General features: G+C 41.5%; 4 protein-coding genes across 5 annotated transcripts; 2 read left to right on the top strand and 2 right to left on the bottom strand.

Moving 5' to 3' along the window:
* Positions 1–1660: 1660 nt before the first annotated feature.
* calhm1b (calcium homeostasis modulator 1b) lies at positions 1661–3537 on the bottom strand. Its single transcript, XM_085789884.1, has 2 exons — positions 2952–3537; positions 1661–2241 (listed from the first exon to the last, which is right to left on the bottom strand). Exons 1-2 carry the CDS (start codon positions 3495–3497, stop codon positions 1732–1734), a joined length of 1056 nt encoding a protein of 351 aa, XP_085646010.1. The 5' UTR covers positions 3498–3537; the 3' UTR covers positions 1661–1731.
* Positions 3538–5151: 1614 nt separating this feature from the next.
* On the top strand, positions 5152–7923 carry LOC146991210 (inositol 1,4,5-trisphosphate receptor-interacting protein). The gene is made up of 2 exons (XM_085789646.1): positions 5152–5243; positions 5558–7923. The coding sequence occupies exon 2, from the start codon at positions 5566–5568 to the stop codon at positions 7489–7491; it is 1926 nt and encodes a 641-aa protein (XP_085645772.1). The 5' UTR covers positions 5152–5243; positions 5558–5565; the 3' UTR covers positions 7492–7923.
* On the bottom strand, positions 7550–10199 carry zp3c (zona pellucida glycoprotein 3c). 2 transcript variants are annotated; one of them, XM_085789861.1, is made up of 8 exons: positions 9582–10199; positions 9385–9491; positions 9130–9233; positions 8568–8751; positions 8363–8489; positions 8196–8284; positions 8006–8082; positions 7550–7765 (listed from the first exon to the last, which is right to left on the bottom strand). In XM_085789861.1, exons 1-8 carry the CDS (start codon positions 10137–10139, stop codon positions 7599–7601), a joined length of 1413 nt encoding a protein of 470 aa, XP_085645987.1. In that variant the 5' UTR covers positions 10140–10199; the 3' UTR covers positions 7550–7598. The 2 variants fall into 2 exon arrangements, with proteins under 2 accessions (XP_085645987.1, XP_085645895.1); XM_085789769.1 differs by having other exon boundaries at positions 7550–7768.
* Positions 10200–11496: 1297 nt separating this feature from the next.
* On the top strand, positions 11497–15766 carry LOC146991212 (ras-related protein Rab-40C-like). The gene is made up of 6 exons (XM_085789981.1): positions 11497–11962; positions 12053–12113; positions 12357–12417; positions 12503–12580; positions 12797–13019; positions 14551–15766. The coding sequence occupies exons 1-6, from the start codon at positions 11809–11811 to the stop codon at positions 14847–14849; spliced, it is 876 nt and encodes a 291-aa protein (XP_085646107.1). The 5' UTR covers positions 11497–11808; the 3' UTR covers positions 14850–15766.
* The last annotated feature ends 3077 nt before the right edge of the window (positions 15767–18843 follow it).

Here is an 18843-nt window from a genome sequence, read left to right on the forward strand (position 1 = left end):
TTATGTATGCAGTGATATTCAAAAGGCTTTTTTTTTGGAGGAGTCAACATTTCCGTGAATAGAAAAAAATAAAAAATTGATCAGGAAGTGGCAGACTAAAGCAGGCACAAACCTGACTGAGAGAAGAGAGGGAGATGCAAATGTTGACCTTGCTTTCTTAGTGACATGTAAATTGTTTCAGCTTACGCAACCTTTTGTTTTTTTTGCATAAATCATAGGTTTGTCTGACTGGAAATACAGTAGCACTGTAGGGTATCTGAGATCACAGATAATGTTTGTTTTCAGTTCCATTTTTTATTGGCTAAGCTTATATTTTTTTCAAGGCTTCTGGTAAACCCTTTGCTTCATAGGTCAGTACAGATCAAACATCTGTCTCTGAATCACATTTGTGGAAACAATGAAGAATGTATTTTCATTCTTTTTGCATTCCACTTTAATTTACAACAGGAAAAAAAAGTATTTTCTTTCAAAAGCGTCATAGTTTTTTCTTGTAAGCATGAAGCAGCAGGGAGTATGAAGTGCATGCAGCTCATTATGATTCACGTCAACAACTTTCAGTTTTGTGCCCATGCAATATTTACTTGTGAGCAAATACACAAACATTTGATAGTGTTGTTATCAATGCACATTCTCCAGTGTGCTGTAATACAGTAATGCTTTACTATGGTCCGGATAGAGCTGCTCTACTTGTGCAGCCTAACAATTTCAGAATTCAAGGTTTCTTGCCAAGCTTGGCCCCACAGAGAGTATAGCGGCACAGAGTGTACTCTTCTCATTGGTAAATCATGCCTCAGAGATAAAACAGTACAAACAAGTTTTGAGCTACACCCAGTTGTAGACATCCTCTGAGAAAAATAAACTGTACATGAACCAGGAATATGGTGAAAGTTTGTCATGCTTCATCAGTTAAACTATATGCATCAGATGTTAAAGGGATAGTTCACCCAAAATTCAAATTTCACTCATTATCTACTCACCCTCTTGTTGACTAAGAGCTGCGAGAATTTTCAGAGTCCTCCGTGCCTTCTCTGAGTTATGGGGGGGTCCGCACAGCAGTATTTGTCCATATAATGGTTGTCAATGGATACCAACTTTCTTCGTCCAAAAAGACACACCAAAAAACATCCAAATACCTCCATACTGCTCGTCTGTAATGTCCCTCTGGTATTGAAGCCCCAACATGAGAAATTGTTCCGCCGGTCAGTGCAAATCTCGCGTGATTTGCACTGACACAGGAAGAGCAGTGAACCGAGACACTGGGAGCTTCTGCTATAAACAAGCTTGAAATATAGATATTATATATTTAATTTTTTTTGGAACAATTTCTCATGTTGGGGCTTCAATACAAGAGGGACATTACAGACGAGCAGTATGGAGGTATTTGGATGTTTTTTGATGTCTTTTTGGACAAAGAAAGTTGGTATCCATTCACAACCATTATATGGACAAATACTGCTGTGTGGACCCCCCTGTAACTCAGAGAAGGGATGGAGGACTCTGAAAATTCTCACAGCTCTTAGTTGACATGAGGGTGAGTAGATAATGAGTGAAATTTGAATTTTGGGTGAACTATCCCTTTAAGTGCATGTCTATATATCATAGTGTTACACATCTAACTACATTTTAACAAATTCTAAAAGTAGTTATTATTATTCCTCAAACTCTGAAATGATGTAATTGTCTGAAGGCTACATAATCCAGTTGAGGCGTTTCTTTGTCTCTTTGAACTCCTCAGACCTTACTGTAATACACTGCCCATTCCTTTTTTTCCACTTCATGGGTGTGTCCCTTTACAAACCCGTTTAGTACTCCATTGGCTTCTCCATTCAGTCCACCATTGTTTTCACCATCCATTTGGTCCTTTCTCAGAGCCAGTGCGGGCTTACAGGTGTGCCAGTTCCACAAAACCTTGTTCATATCATCCTGGGCCCTGATGCCCAGGAGCTTTTCTTCATCGCTTTTCTTATTGTCTTCATCTTCTTCACTGTTGTCGTTGCAGGAGCGATGGCGGTGGAAGCTGCGCATCTCCCCGCTGATATTCTCAAAGTACTGTTGGATGCAGACCTTGGCGAAGCTCTTGGCGTGCTCCTTGCAGGTCTCATCGAACATCTTCCGCTCGATGTCAATGTAATGAGACCAGTACTTGGTCTTGAGGAAAGCAGCCTGGGTAAAGCATGGTCGAATAGCCCGGATCAGGAAGGCCGTGAAGGTCATCATGAGCAAAAACATCCACCCACAAGCCTGTGAATGTAGACATATTAGTAGTATACTGCTATTTTGAGTCTTCAAGATAACTTCCTGTGGTCAGAATATAGACAATCGAGAAATAGGTCTTAGTGAACCTGGTTAATTCTGAATTAGATTTAGCAGTTGTAGATAAAAGAACATGTTGAACCCGTGATGGAAAAGCACAGGTCTCTGCTTCCACAGCTCATTAACAGTATCTGTATATCAATAGACCTTTTTTCATAGACATGTTACTTTTAAGCTGGTATAATTACCCTTTGGCTGATCAAAGACCCAAATAAGAGTGTGGGTGTTTTTGAACAGATTGAAATAGGTCCCAGTTCCATGAATGATAAATTTAGAGGCTTATCTATCCCTCTGATAGGCGAAGCGTAAAGCTTTAGTGAACTCAAAGTGTTAAGTGGGTTTGAATCTGGCAGTGGGGATTTAAGTTAAATACAGTTTTTGAGGAATAAAGCAAGGACAATTACATTTTGCTGAGTCATATTTTCAGCACTGAAAGTTGCAAAAACTGCTCTCTGTATGTGTCCCTAACTTTTTGGCCAAGCCTTATTTAAAAAACATCCTTCGCACTCACAGCACAGTGTGTTGTTGACTGGTGTTCGGACTGGGAAACATCCTGTTCTGCCTTAGGCAAAAGGTTAATGACCTCCTGGTTTAAAGCAACAACTGAAAATTTATAATAATTAAAAAAATCTGGTTACCTGGGATATACACTTGATGTATCGCGATGCTGCCACTCTTATTTCCTGATTCTCAAACAGGTCCTTGCATGGGATCTTTGCCAGGAGTTTCATCTTCTCCGTCTCTGACAGCCCCTTGAAAAGACTGTAATTCCCAAACCTGTCCATATCCAAGTTGACGCTGAAAGCACACAGAAAACTCTTTCCATCCATGAGGGTGACAGACACCCAAACAGCAGGTGCTATCAGGGATCTCTGCGTGATTGAACAAAACATGTAGCGAAGAATTGTAGGATCCTTACTCCGCCTGCCTGTGGGCCTTTTCCACTCCTCAGCGAGCACTGACACATTATTGTTCAGTACAAAACCTAACAAGAAGAACCATATAGGTGGAATAAAAAGAAGTCCAATCCCATAGGTGTAGTTGTACTCTGGCATGCAGGGGCAACTGAATTCAAATGCAGAGTACATCTGTGCACTAGCGAGTGCCATGATACCACAGATCCCATTCATAAAGGACTCCTGGTTGGATTGAAGGAACTGGAACATCATACGAAACTTATCCATTTTGGGAGTTGTGGTGGATCTTCGCCTCTGATGAAATCAAATCTGTGGAAAGAAGTGCAATAGATAGTTTCCAACTAGTTAGTATAAACAAGTTGTAAGAAAATGAAGCACACTGATCGTTGTGTCATTATTGTGTATATAAATCACTTAACCTTCACTTTGAAGTGATTATACTTGTGACTAATGGTTTTATTGATACTTAAGTGGATTTGTGATGTCTTACAGTTCTTCTTGTGAGACATATCTATCACAGTTGTCACATTATTAACTGTGAGTAATGAACCATGGTCAACAGTGATATCATTTGTCAAAATTAACCTGTGGTTACAATGTTCATCAGTCTGTTGATGTAAATGTTAATAAATACACTGCACCCCTTTTCACAAAGCAGAAAATTAATGGTATGTGAAGTATGGTGTGTGTTCAATAAAGCATTTTAACACAATATATTAACCACTAAAAATGCCATTATTTAACATTATTTATTATTATGAATGTATGTTATTAGAGAGTTGTACCAGAGTCTCACCTGCTCATATTGAACTATATGACTCTAAAGTTGTATCCAGCTTTCACACAGACAGAGGTTTTCTAAGTGTATCTAGTGACAAAACAACAATGTATTTACACCATTGGTCAGAAAGTAACAGCACAAACACACTTACCTGTTTTTCTGAGCGTGGATGAACAAAATGAAAGGAAAATTTAAGTAATGTTAATGCCCATAGTAAAAAAAAACCCAAAAAACAAGCTTGCACTTGAGTAGGTTTTGAAGCTCTGCCTGAGTGTTTCTGGAGCTGTCTGTAGTGATTTTCAAAGCTGACCACATCATCTGTCATCTTGCCCCTCCCCAGGCACCTGTGTTTAGTGTGATGTAACAGAGGATTCACATTCAGCCCACACTTTCTCTAAAGTAAACCTGCTACAGTGCTCGGAAAACATTGACATAATTTCCAGTCAGCCCTTTCACAGATTATTGATATTGTTAATAACTTAGACAAACATATTAAGTTGTGGCGTTAACTCAATTTGGACTGTGAGACGGGAGTGCTCTTCAGCTGTAACCATCCAGACATGCAAATACTCCCTCGAAACATGCAAATACCTGTGACTTTGGCTGGAAAATTTGGTTGTTGACTAAGAGGTGATGGGTGAATCTTTTTCCACTTAATCAGAACCAAATCAACGCAGGCTTTTACATGCAAAATATAATATCTATTTTACAATCTCTGGTTTATTTCACACAGCCATTTGAACTCAACTGCTCCCACTGAATGAGGCAAAGCTTGACAAACCAGTTGGAAGACCACAAGAGAATAAAAGTTTGTACCTATGAATACTCTTGTATTCATAGGTACAAACCATTTTCACCACATAGTTAGGTTTTATTCGACCCAGACAGATACAGTATGCAGCCCTAATGTTTGTCTCTCCTCACTGTGTAACACAGCGTCATGCAAACTGTTCATGGTTCATTGAGGGACTCAAAGTAAATGACTCATTTGAAACTTTTCGGAACGTGCAGTGAAACTTACAGGAAACCGGTGCTGTCTTTTTTCTTCAGTGTATTGCACAGGAAAATGTCACAGCAGAGCACATGGGCAGGGTGCACAGGAAATAAGTCACAAAAGACAACCTACATCTAAAATAGGAAGAGATAACTGAGCCTGTAGCTGTGCAGGGTTACTCTCACTTGCTTCCTCATTAGTACCTATTTTCACATTACCGGAACATTGCATTATTGAGGTAAGCAATCGTTTGTTCTGGTGTGTATTCCTATTGTTCTCCTTTAGCCTAAATTTTGCAGTGAAATATTTAAATGAATATACAACTCAATCTTAGATTAAAGTGGATGCTTTTTAGGCAATCAAGGAAGTAGCTCATTGCTTTTTAGCTTTGCATCATTGTGAAACGTAACTGGCAGAACATTTCTCATAATATATAAACAAAATAGTAACAAGTCATTTATTTGTACATATTGAATGAGTCACTAATGCATTTTCAAAATGACTGAAATGATTTGTAACAACTCTGTATTCTGTTTGCTTCTTCATTCATAGTATTGACAATGCAAGATACTCTGCTACGAGTGTTTTTGGTGACTGTGGGTCTCCTAACGTGTCCGAGGGATGACCCTGGGGTAGAGGAGCAATTGGATGATATTGTTACCATGGGAATACTGAAGCAGGAAGAGAAGCTGCTAAGGGAAGAAGAGAAACTAGACCAGGAAATGGCACCCGTCAGTGAGAAAATGACACAAACTGATGACAGGGGGCCTCAGAGTGACATGAGAAAAATGACCAAGGAGCAAAAGCAGACTGAAGAACATGTTACTGGCAAACATAAAACGTCAGTCTTGGAAGATGTGACTGTCACCAAACAAGATTCAAAGGAAGACAACGCTGATCAAACATTATCAGCAAATTCTGATCCAAGTCAGCCACAGATGTCCAGAGATGAACCGTCACAAACTGAATATGGGCAAAACGGAAACCCACTGTTTGACATGAGTAAGTTGGGAGAAGACATTCAGGCTGAACCACAGGGGCAACAAGACAAGCCCAAGGAGAAGGAAGACTCCAAAGAGGAAGCATCATCTAAATCAGGGGGTCACATCAAAGTGTCAGAAAATGAAACCTCAGAGAAGGGAATCGGCGACTGGGGGGAGGACTACCTCTGGTACATATGGAATACCTTCTCCATTATCTCCATGATCCGCTTCATTAGGAAATACTTGAGAAAGAATTCCCAGATGAAACAAAGTGAAGTTGGTACCTCTTTCCCAGGGACTGGTGAGGTGCCGCTGCCCGACAGTGACACTCTGCAGAGTTTTCATTCAAAATGTGTCTCATCTAATAAGAAATGGAGGGAGGATGAATTTTTGGAAGGCTTTGCAAATGACCTGGTGGAGACCATGAGAACCATCTGTGATAAAAATGAAGGTATGGTGATTAAGGACTGTCAGATGTTGGATGCATGTGATATAATTGTTCCCTTCGCCCCCCGTGAGCCTTACAGCTTTCAGTGCCTACTCAGGAATAACCAGGCGAATGGCCTGGTGCCTGATATGCCCATCTGTGGTCAAATAAAAGTCATGGAAAATAAGAAAACCCAAAATGGCTGCCCCTGCCAGTCCTCTGACGCAGATGACGATATGGTTTGCCTGCTGCATTGTGAAAATGAGAAATTAAAGACAGAAGTTAGTGACGTTTGTGACGGCCTTCTTTGCTCGAAGAATACTCCTTTTCTGTCAAAATCACAGGTTACCAGGTGGTTTCAGAGCATTATCAAACAAGCGTGGGCGATGATTTCATACAAGTACGAGTTTGAGCTCAACATTCGGTACATTGATGCTCCAGGTGCCCTGGTTGTTCGATTCAGATCAGGGAAGAAGATAAGCTTCAGCATGAATCCTGTAGTTAGATTTAACACTGCTGCTCATTTCTACATCACACCTTGCTCCCCGAACAATTTGGACACTTTCTGGACGCTCTCCTTGACTGTGTATGAAGATCAGCTCTTACAACATCTCTCTAAAAGCCTGCCTTTAAACTCCTGCCACATTCAAACTCTTGAAATTGCACTTTTCCTTCACAAGAGACAGACCACACTGTCTGGAACTAGTGCACTCAAGAATTTTCATTTCAAAACTGCTCTAATGCATCTGCTGCTGACCAAAGACTCATCACAGTGGGAACCCAACCATGTGGCCGATAGGCTGCGAGACCTGCTTGTCTTCATGCAGAGGAGCCTGGAGAAGAAGTGCCTGCACCATGTTTTTATTGGGAACCCTCTAACTAAGGCTATAGTTCAACTCCCTGCTGCATTTGTGCAAGCAAAACCAGTGAACCTCTTCCATCCCCTTGTGGTACATGACTGCATCTACAGAAACGCTCTGCTGCATTTCCAGGAAGTGCTAAAAAATGCACACATGCTGATATGTGATCATGTTGACCAGTCTCAGCCATTTGAGAAAAATGCAGTTTTAAGATGAAGTTAATATTTATGGTTTTTAATCTCGACTGATGAATGAATAACTCAGGACATTGTGAAACAGTACAAGAAAAAAAAGTTTATTTAAAATTCTGATTTCCACATGTTTTAGTAATCATATTGCCAATTATCTTGGTAGCCTCTGTCCTCGGCCACGTCCTCAAAACTGAATTGGTCAGCGTCAAATGACTTCAGCCGAGGGACAAAATCCATGTAGTCATCCTTGCCACTCAAATCGACCTTCCAAGAGTGAGTGGAGGCGATTTTACGGGAAGCTGCTGAAATGAAGTTAAAAAGCAAAGATTGAGAGTAGCTTTGAGCCATTGTCTTATAAAGATAATGTATAAATCAGATAATGGATCAGCACATTGGACATAGTATTGCCTGTACATAGCAGAATGCTTCATGAGTTGATTGATGTGTGAGTCAAGTTGTGTGCCAAGATTAAAATCATGTGTAAAGTCTTAAAGTTATGTGTATTGAGAAAAAAAAAAAAAAAAAAAAGTAGCACATACCCTTTGGCTGTGCAGCGGGGCAAGATGATTCACAGCAGGTGCAGACAGAGTCATCACCACCATACAGCTCCTTCCACCTAACGATTTACAGTTTTTATTACAGTAGGTGTTCAAATGCCATTAGCAAAAACACCACAAAAAGGAAGCTTCCTACAACCTTGTGTGTTACCCTCAGCCAACAACAACTTACTTCTTGGTCACTGGATCATAATTGCAAGCCTTTGAGGCGGGCGTTGGCGTGAGCGGCCCCTTTGACATCTCACAGTGCATGTAGAGTTGCTGAAAGGACATTGGATTTCAGTGCAACGGACTGACACAGTGACAAATACAGTACACAGCTCACTTGACTGACAGTACCTGTGAGGTGGAAGACGGGGTGATCAAATCCTTGAAAACAAGGGCACCCACACTGAACTTCTGGACCATCTTTGAGGAGCCAGTGAGGAACTTGGACTGGTAGTTTGCCTTGCCATCAATCATACAGCTGCAATTGGAGAATATGCATGTTAACTTAAAGCCAAGTGAAGGGTCAATTTCAAATCTGAAACAATTTCAATCTGACCCTTGGTTGTCAATGACTGAATATTTAGGATTGGAGTTGGGGTCCTGGTAGGCAGTCATGAAGCACTTTTTGATGTATATCCTTTCACTTCCAGAATGTCCAGTGTTGCCTGGTAGCTTAGCCTCAAAGTACATTGGCTGGCCCAAGGTGTAGCTTTTTTGACCTGTGATTTCATTTCCTGATCCTGAGAAAGAAAGAAAGATTAGTTACTGGGCAGCTTCAGATGCAAACTCAAGAGGGCATGCCACATATTTCGCCATTTAAAAAAGGTGAAACTATTCGATTCCTTCAAGAGCTCTTTGTGATGGACTACAGCTGTTGTGTATTTTAATGTGCATGTAATATACCTTCAACTGCTTTAGAGGTCGCTAGCTATTTAAAAAAAACTATAAATAAAAATCTATATGAATTAGAATTTGTCTTGCTCCTTTTTCCATTCCTCCCAACCACGGGTGTCCTTTGCAGACTAGAAACCATGGAGGAGGCTTTGTGCTCAAAGCACTGGGAAACAGATTTGCATGGTGACAAGGGAAATTAAACATTTTAAAAAAGAAAAACATACCATCTTGAGCAGAAAGGACATAATTGCTCTTTGGTTGGAGTGCTTTGTAAACTGTTCCTCCTTGTAGTTTGGGATAGAAGCCAACTTTATAGGAGATAAAGAACCTGCAACAGCCATGGAGTTTATACATATTTCTTTTAAGCACAATAATCCTGATTACTCTAAGACAAATGTCTCTGAAAATAAAACCCTTAAACTTGGAAACTTAGTAAACACATTTAGTGAATCTAAACTACACGCGGGATTAAGCCTTACCTGGGATATTTACACTGTAGAGAAACATCAAATGGCATTTCCCGTAAAATCACAGAGGGTGGTTTGTAGTGGAGTGCATTGCTGATGGACAGATGATTTGCATTACTCTGTAAATAAAGATTTCAGATGGTCTTAGTTTCTTACAGTTCAAGAGAAATTCATTTTGAAAATAAAGATATCTGGGCACTTTTACTAACCTGTTTGTTGAATCCACAGTCAGTTTTCAGAAGGTACAGAAAGTAATAATGGTCTTTGGTACCCTGGTTAACAGGGCAGGTCCCCAGTTTCAAGTTTTTATAAGCATCCCTAGTCTTAAAAACCACCCTCCTGATTCTTACATACATTCTGTCAACATGACACAGGATTTCAACCAGCTTTCCTCTGTTTGCTGATTTTGCTGATGGTTTGTCAGTTGTAGAAGAAGGTCCAAGTAACAATTGCTCGGCCCAGGAAGGGAGAGGTCTGGCACCTCTTTCTGGCTTGAAAGCTTCTTTTGGGTAATTAGACGAAAGTATCCGTACATACTCAGGAAAGGACAATGCAGGTGTTGAAGACCCACCACCTGATGAACTCCTCCAGAATTTAGCACTGGCTTCAGGGGCTGGGGTGGGCTCTTCAGCCATCACTGCCTCCAGTCTCGCCCACTCTGCTTCGGGATCGTCCACATGCAGGCCAGGCCTAGCTCTACTCCTAAACTGCTGGCAACAGACAGAAGTAAACAACAGGAACAGAATCCCAGCCTGCATCAGCCCCATGTCGCTCTGGCTGCTGTCTCTCTCACTGAAGCTGACCCTTCCCTGAACAGGTTGAGTAAGACGCTGGTGTTTCACCTGGCTTTTCTGCAATCAAGTGAGACTCCTCACAGCTGCAGGAAATGTCAATCAAGGACAACCAATGAGAGGAGGTCAAGTATAATCCCCTTAACAAGCTCTATCCTTCCCTGTATTTGTGATGTGTGGTAGTAAATTGTGTATGTTGTTTAGTCTGCCCTCACTGATATAAATGGAGTGGACAAAATGATAAGGACCCCTAGTGCAGTTCAGCAACATTATAAGAAGTAATCCTTAAAAAAAAAAAAAGATAATACAGTTCAATCAACATCTATTTAGCTAGGTGTTTGATAAACTGAAAAGTGAACATATAATGTTTGTAAACAATCTGACATAAGTTCACATAAAAAAACGAAACGAAACGAAAAGAAAAGAAAATGACCTTTTCAATTCAGTCAGCAGGTGGTTATGTTTTTTCCCCCATTCTGATCAGGCAGCAACAGGGATTTCCCCCCTCATATTACAGTAAAACATGTAGAATGAGAGAGGCCTACATCATTATTTTATATTACAAATAGCCTTCGGCCTATAATATATAGGTAGCCTATATATATAAAAAATAATAATAAAAGGAGACAGCCTACATTTATAATAAAACTAAAATTGATATTAATGTGCAAAATGCAGTTATCTTACAAAAAATGATTTTGTGAAATTTGCGAACATTTATTCGCAAATTATTTATTAGAATTATGATCAGTATTTCCAAAAGATGATATAGGCTAATTTTCAAAATTAAAAGATCGATCAAATTCGAAAGATGTGGAACATTTCAGCAAGTGAATAGTGAATCTGACAAATAATATGAATAAATGATAGGGATAATAACCAAAGTCCTTATAAACAACATAGAACGTTTCTAATAACCGTGTATACATGTCATGGATGTATTATATTAACGATACATGTGTGTATTTTACATGACGTGATGCCTTTACATTTTTTCAAACACGAAAACCGGATGTTACGCCTCTGATGACGTCAGTACCAGGAAGTTCCAACACAGCCCACTTGGCTAGACGTTGTGCACGGAAGCTCAAGCTGAACATCCCTCGTTGTCTTTTTTTTCCTCCACGAACAGAGCGACACGGTTGTATTCGTTTTGGTGGAGTGTCGTCTTGTGTGGGACCGAACAACCTCGTGTTTTTACTTCGTATCCTCTGTTTGTGCTAGAATGCGTGACTGTCGTTTGTGTTAGCTGGCTAGCTAACAAGCCAGCTAACTGCTAAGGTTGTTTTGATTATTAATGTTCAGACCTTTTTTTACAGTCTATGGTTCAGACCAACATTACAGCGACGGTGTCTGAACTCGGTTGGCCAGAGCAAACACACACTGAAAGTTATTTTTTCCAAATAGTCCAGTGGAATGCGAACTTCTTTTTGTGTTGGAAACTATAAAGTCAATGTTCCCGTCGATGTAACGTTATACCGTGAGTATTGTACCAGCTAGCTGGTAACATAACGTTAACGTCAAACAGCAGGCAGTCGTCCTGCTTTCGCTAACGTATCGCTGCCGGGGAGCCTCTGCTGCGCCCCTAACCCCCTGAACAGTGGACGTCTGGCGAGCTGAACCAGCTCTCTGTGAACCGGATCCAATGCGTGGGATGATGGGGACCCAGAGTAGCCCTGTCAAGAGCTATGACTATCTCCTGAAATTTCTTTTGGTGGGAGACAGCGACGTCGGAAAGGGCGAAATATTGGAAAGTTTGCAGGATGGATCGGTAGAGTCTCCTTACGCCTACAGCAGTGGTGAGTAAACAGCTGGGCTTTGTTCAGTTGTTTACGTATTGCCTAAAGGGGCTACAATGACAAACACTAACCAACTGTGTGTCATCACAGGGATTGACTATAAAACCACAACGATTCTGCTGGACGGAAGAAGAGTAAAGTTAGAGTTGTGGTAAGTGTTTTATGATTAGATTAGTAGTGTGTGGTAATGAATGCATTGAATAAACAAAACTATTTCACCACGTTTTGTTTCCCTCTACTGATGAAACAATTGTGTGATGTAATGTGTTTGTATTGTACTTGATATTTGTTTTGCTGTAAGGTAATTTTATTTGTCCCATTACAAATAAACAAATAAATGAAATGAAACTAGTATTATATTGGTCTGCTCATAATTTCATGTATTGTTCAACAGGGACACATCAGGACAAGGTAGATTCTGCACCATCTTCAGGTCTTACTCCCGTGGAGCACAGGTGAGGACTTGTAGTGATTGTAGTGTATTTTTCCCCATTATCTATGTCTGTGGTCATGTCAACATATTTGACTTTTATTTCACAGGGCATTCTGCTCGTGTATGACATCACTAACGGCTGGTCGTTTGATGGCATTGACCGCTGGATTCGGGAAATTGACGAGGTAATCCCTTGTAACTTATTTCTGTTGGACAAATACATGTAGGAAACACCTGTAGACAGGGGCATATCCTGTCTGTAATATGTCAGCTGAGACTGGTCTTTGGCTGTTTCTAGCTGTGCTACATAGTTTTTTACACCAAAGAATTGGATATGGATAATATATTATATTTAAGATATTTTGAAGACATGGCAAATAACGGTGTTGTTTTTCCACCAGCATGCACCAGGTGTACCCAGGATTCTAGTGGGAAACCGTCTTCACCTGGCTTTCAAGCGTCAGGTCCCAACTGAGCAGGCCAGAGCGTATGCAGAGAAGAACAGCATGACTTTCTTTGAGGTCAGTCCACTCTGCAACTTCAACGTCATCGAATCCTTCACTGAGCTTTCACGCATCGTGCTGATGAGACATGGGATGGAGAAATTTTGGAGGCCCAACAGAGGTGAGCTGACTAATAATTTCTTGCTAACGATTTGTCTGATCAGGAACGTATGTGTTGTTTCTTCTACTGTTAAAGGGATAGTTCAACATTTTGGCAAATTGGCCCATTGCCATAATCGCTATAGTCATAGCAGTAGGTTCATTACCTTTAATTGTAGGTGTAAGCTATTTTCAGTACAGCGGAGCGCAGCAGCTGGCTGCTCAGAGCTACACTATGGAGGCTAACGGAATTTCTTGGTTTCCCTCATTAAACTCATCAAATTCAACATCCCAAAACTCCACAGCGCTTTTGTAGACAAGTTGTGACCTGCACAACCACCACGCTATGAGATAATGACGGAACGATACGAAACGGAGCCGTTTTCGAGGTAAATACAGGGTAAATACGGAGACTGCTTGCTGAAAAACTGTCCCTGAACGCAACGCGCATCAGCGGTTTTGTATGAATTTACCTCGAAAACGGCTCCGTTTCGTATCGTTCCGTCATTATCTCATAGCGTGGTGGTTGTGCAGCTCACAACTTGTCTACAAAAGCGCTGTGGAGTTTTGGGATTTTGTATTTGATGAGTTTAATGAGGGAAACCAAGAAATTCCGTTAGCCTCCATAGCATAGCTCTGAGCAGCCAGCTGCTGCACTCCGCCGTACTGAAAATAGCTTACACCTACAATTAAAGGTAATGAACCTACTGCTATGACTATAGCGATTATGGCAATGGGCCAATTTGCCAAAATGTTGAACTATCCCTTTAAAATAAAGCAGGCAGCATGGTGAATTCTCATTAATGATAGTTTTATTTTTTTGGGAGGGGGGGTTAATTTTATTTGTCCAGATTCAGATGTTCATCTGTCAAGCAAAATGAGCATCAGCATATGATGAAGGATGTCCGCATGTATAGTTCACCTGATTCAATCCAGACATTGAGATATTTACTACTTAGATTTCTCTTGGCAATCCGGTGCGTTGGATATGAATTAAATTCCATTAGTTCCCCCTCAAAGCGATCAGTGTAATGTTACGATGGACAATCCACCATCCTCACTGGTGCTGTTACTTTGGTACCAGTGTAGCTGTAAATGAACAGCCTACATTTGTCTCTGAAAAGACAAAAATTCACTTTTTCAAAAATGAATTGTGTGCATCAGTTGTTTAGTCACAGGTCCCAAATGATTTGAACATCTTTTGTCTTCTGGCTGTGTAACTGAGTACAACAAAAACAACAAAATCTGTGTTCTGTTAAATATCTTGCTGTCAGACAGATGGGTCTGTAAATGAGAGAATGGAAATGAAAGGTTTAACAAAAATAAGATTAAATGTTGATGAAGGAACCTTCAAAATATGCAGTGCAGCTAGAAGGAAATGCTCAGGGGTACATTTTTTTTTTAAATCTAAATCTTTATCTGGCACATATCATGTGCTTGGTCTGTGATGTCTGAGTAGCAGCTTGTAAGAGCATTAGAAAGATTTACTGAAAACTGTTGTATTGATGCTATTGATTTTGAGTCATAACCCCCTATCTCATTTTCTTCTCCAGTCTTCAGCCTCCAAGACTTGTGCTGCCGTTCGATAGTCTCCTGCACGCCGGTGCACCTCATTGACAAACTGCCCCTCCCTGTCGCCATCAAGTCACACCTCAAGTCTTTCTCTATGGCTAACGGCATGAATGCAGTCATGATGCATGGACGTTCCTACTCGGTAGCCAACGCAGCCTCTGGCGGCAGCGGCGGTGGGAGCAAAGCCAACAGCCTCAAACGCTCAAAATCCTTCAGGCCACCACAGAGTCCTCCAAAGAACTCGTCGTCCTCCTCAAAGGGGAACTGTAAGATCTCATAGTGAAGACAAGGACTAACGGTCGCCTCCCTAGGACCGATATGAAAGTGTTGTTGCTCCGAGAGGCCGCGAGGCCAGAGAGGAGCGTGGAGAGCTGCCAGCTATCTTCATCAGAAGCGGATGAGCTGCAAACTCACATTGACCTTTGGGAACTGACTTGGACGGCCGGGTTGTTTTTCTGTTTCCTCTGCGCTTGCCGGTGCCATCTTGTGGATGTCCGTTCACTCGTACTCTTACTACAGAGGCTCACTGTGATCAAGTGGAACAAGATTTCCCTGGGACCAACAGATGTGAATTCAAGGATTATCACTCACCTGGTAACACTACAAACGAGTGGGAGGGACATTAGCTAGTTTTTACGTGGATCAGGAATGTTTATTGGTATTTAAAGTCGAAGTTGAAACTTGAAGTTGTAAATATCCTGTGCGTGCTGTCGTTTCGGTCTGTGTGTGTGTGTGTGTGTAGTGGTTGTTCTTGGGGAGGAGCTTCTTGCGCTTGTTTTTGTCCTGAATGTTTTTGGAGCTTTGATGTACAATACTAATTTGTGTGTCTTATACCTTTTGCCTATCGTTGAAAATTCCCTTTATAGCCTCAAGAGTACGGAGCTGCTTCTTTGAAACTCAGACATGTTTTACAGAAAAGCGGCTTTTAATTGAATGTCACGGGCATACAGGGCTACTTTTCACAGGTACAGGGGTTTCAGACTTGAGAAAGTTCAGATGAGTAAACAAACCACCGAAAACATTCTTAGTCTAGTGCTATGTATTCTGTGAAACTGTCCAGCAGAGCCCACCCAAGGCGTCTCATTCGCGAGACAGTTTGTGGTGCCCCTAGATTTCAGCCCAAATGAATTCACCCTCCATCTCCATCAGTCATCGGTTCAGACATCTATTGACCGTCAATGGCCATTCATTAGGGATGCAAACAATTAATCGACTATCGATTAATTGTCGATAAGAATTTAATCGATTAAATTAAATTACTTGCAATTAATCGTTCCTTTTCAATGGGAGTTTTACTGTGAAATGTAAACAAGCAAAGCCGACATAATGTAGCAGATCTCTGTGTAAACGTGTGCAGCGCTGCGCACTGCAGCACACAAGGGAGAGAGGGAGAGGAGGTGAAAAGAGACAACACTGTTACCTGTTGTAGCTATACGGGACTCAGGCTGTACCATCGCTAACACACAGACGACCGGTGAGTAACGAGTCAAAAAGCCGCCGACACGGAGCTGCCTGAGGAGTTGTAATGCAGCCTGAACGCAGCTCAAACCGACCCGGTGCCTCAGCACGGCGGACAAGCTTTGATAAACACACCGGATCCGCGCTGGTTTACAGTATCCTACCGTAGTTTAGCCGGTCGCTACCGGAGCTTAATTTAAAAAAAGAAAAAAAAAGCACAGAACAGCGCGTGTGTCCAAGCTGTGTTGGTTTATGTAACTTGAGGGGACAAATGAACCACATGTTTATTGTCATGCATTGCTGACCTGGGCATTGTTTCTCAATAAATTAGAAAACCCTTTCCTATCGTTCCCCTTTTCCCTGCATGGTTGAAGGAGACTGGCTCGCATCCACGCTCCCACTCCCTCCTGCGCCGACATGTCACCTTAAGTCACATAAACCAGTACGGGTGTGTGGACACAATATTGTTGTCAGCGCGACAGCGCCTCATCACCGCTGGTGTTAAAAGGCTCCGTTCTTTCTGCAGTCAGGTTAAAGCGCACATCCGCCGTGTTGGTAAACAAATAATCCCTCTATATCAACGGAGGCAACAGTGCTTGAGCAGCTTGGGTTGGAGGTGGTGTGAGTGCGGGCCAGCGGGGGACAGGGGGGGGATTCGGGCTTCAGCACGGTACGGAACAACTGGCCCGTGTGAGTGCGTCCTTATTTGTGGCCGCTGCAGCGCCACACGGGCTTTGCCTTTCAGTAATCAAGCGCTGTTTTCGTCTTTGTTAATAACAATAACAGCAACAGCTGTCGGCAGCTGAGATTGCTGTGCCGTCACCATAGAAACGCAAGACGCATTACGGCTCATTCGCAAAATACCTTTCAATGGAAACACCCGCAAATGGCAATTGCACTTTTTCGAAGTTTCAGAAATATCGCTTTTATTTTGCGAAAATCTGTAATGGAAACGCAGCTCTCTCACCTCATCTCATCTCATTATGATAGGACTTCAACCTCAGAGCTCTCTGTCCCAAATAACGTGCTACTTAAACATTTTCATTGTGCTGTGCTCTTAAAATAAATTAACAAATACTAGTGTAAAGTCCATAAGGAATTTTCCCCTTAAATTTAGGTTCTCAGGAAAATCGCAGCTTATCAATTAATCGATCATCGATCGATAAGGTCTATCAACTATCGATTAATGAATTACTCGATAATTTGCATCCCTACCATTCATGCAGCTAAATTTGACAGTCTTAGTTGTATCTTTGCCTTAAATGGTTTAACAGCATGATCAATTTGAATTGCTCGGTGCTGAGAAGGAAACCTTGTACAAACTGACATGTACAGCTTGTTTCGCCATCAGAGTCTTCTGCAGCGGTGTCTCGGTCCTTAACAGGACGCAGAACATTTTAATTGGATTTGCTTTTTGGATATTTTGTGTATATGCTATGTATTTATGAATGTAAAACAATATTCATCTGCTAACTTTTCCGTGGCCATGTGGTAATATGTGGGACTGTAAGAATCAGAGGTGGAAAGTCATCAGCTACTGTAATATTTTTATTAAGCGATGCAGAGTATTTGTACTTTTTGCTACTTAAATTAATTCTTATTTCCCAACCCTTTTTAAAAATGTGTGTATAATAATATTAAATGGGATTCTCGTGGTCATTGTTGTTTTTTAATCCTGACAAAAAGAAAGAATCTTGTAATGCCACATTAAATTGAAACCTTGCTTTTAAGTCAGAACCAAATATTTTTAAAACTTTTCTTTTAATAATTGAATAATTAATCAACACAAATGTAAACTCTACTTCTTTCTTTCCACCTCTGATTAACACGTGCTGTATTTCCACTCCAACATTCCCAGTGTCATGGCTGTATGTATGTATGTATGTAGCCTATGTATTAAGGTCAATGAGTGCATAAAAAAAATTTCGCTGCATGTTTCCTGCTGGCGCCTGTTTTCATGTGGTGTATGGTGTGAGACCAGTACAATAGGCTAACACAAACTCCTGAGTGAACTTTTTAAAGCACTATGTGTAATATTTGATTACCGATTGTTGCTATCAGAGATGTGTGTCTAAAGGTTTGGATACGGAATTATACTTCTAATTTTGTCTCCATTGATAAAACAGCCACCCATCAAAAATAAAGGGTTAAAACTACAAGGCTGGCTTTGTGTCTCCATCGGCTTGTTGCGCTCCGCTGCGATGATTTTTCATTCAAACGTTTATCAAGGTCATTGTGCGAATTGTGGGAATATGTTTTGTTCCTTTTGTCCACTATGGGGGCCGTGGGTGCTCAAGTGCAATAAAAGCCGTGGGGTGGGGTGGGGGGTTTCTGAATTGATTAGCTGCTCCCTCTGTATTGGCCAGTCGTGGATAACCGGGCACATCGCCGTGGCGCATTGAATGCAGCACGGTCAAAAGTCACCCAAAGGTTGCGGGGTCACCGTGGATGAAAAGATGAGGGGAGCTGCTTCTCATCGCCTCGGAGCTGCGCCGGGACAAAGATGAGTCGCGCACTATTGAAAATGTGGCGCTTTTTTCTTTCTTTTTTACGTCTTCCCACCTGACCGTGGCATCTCTGAGCTCCGTGTGAATGAGGGACGGTGGTAAATTGACCGACGTCTAGACGAGGAGGACGTAAACACCGTGTTTTTTTCTTTTGCGAGACGTGATGCGACACGCCTCCGTGTTTAGTCTTCACGCTCTCCGCCTGCACACACTGCACAGTCCAGACCGCCTCACGTTTACTTTAATATGCGCGACAAAACAAGTGTTTTCCACGAGTCTGCGTTGCGTAAACACATGTGGATGAATGAA

Source organism: Trachurus japonicus, chromosome 1 (assembly GCF_045865225.1).
Source record: "Trachurus japonicus isolate A0001 chromosome 1, Traja_1.0".
Taxonomy (NCBI): domain Eukaryota; kingdom Metazoa; phylum Chordata; class Actinopteri; order Carangiformes; family Carangidae; genus Trachurus; species Trachurus japonicus.

What these genes read in the sequence shown, in the direction of transcription:
- calhm1b (XM_085789884.1), bottom strand. Translation starts at nt 3,497, where the DNA reads ATGGATAAGTTTCGTATGATGTTCCAGTTCCTTCAATCCAACCAGGAG. An exon ending in ACATCAAGTGTATATCCCAG is followed by an intron (nt 2,242 to 2,951) that starts GTAACCAGATTT and finishes CTACATTCACAG; the next exon opens with GCTTGTGGGTGGATGTTTTT.
- LOC146991210 (XM_085789646.1), top strand. Translation starts at nt 5,566, where the DNA reads ATGCAAGATACTCTGCTACGAGTGTTTTTGGTGACTGTGGGTCTCCTA.
- zp3c (XM_085789769.1), bottom strand. Translation starts at nt 10,139, where the DNA reads ATGGGGCTGATGCAGGCTGGGATTCTGTTCCTGTTGTTTACTTCTGTC. An exon ending in CCCCGTCTTCCACCTCACAG is followed by an intron (nt 8,285 to 8,362) that starts GTACTGTCAGTC and finishes ATGTCCTTTCAG; the next exon opens with CAACTCTACATGCACTGTGA. An exon ending in TATGATCCAGTGACCAAGAA is followed by an intron (nt 8,083 to 8,195) that starts GTAAGTTGTTGT and finishes GTAAATCGTTAG; the next exon opens with GTGGAAGGAGCTGTATGGTG.
- LOC146991212 (XM_085789981.1), top strand. Translation starts at nt 11,809, where the DNA reads ATGCGTGGGATGATGGGGACCCAGAGTAGCCCTGTCAAGAGCTATGAC. An exon ending in AGAGTAAAGTTAGAGTTGTG is followed by an intron (nt 12,114 to 12,356) that starts GTAAGTGTTTTA and finishes ATTGTTCAACAG; the next exon opens with GGACACATCAGGACAAGGTA. An exon ending in ATTTTGGAGGCCCAACAGAG is followed by an intron (nt 13,020 to 14,550) that starts GTGAGCTGACTA and finishes TTTCTTCTCCAG; the next exon opens with TCTTCAGCCTCCAAGACTTG.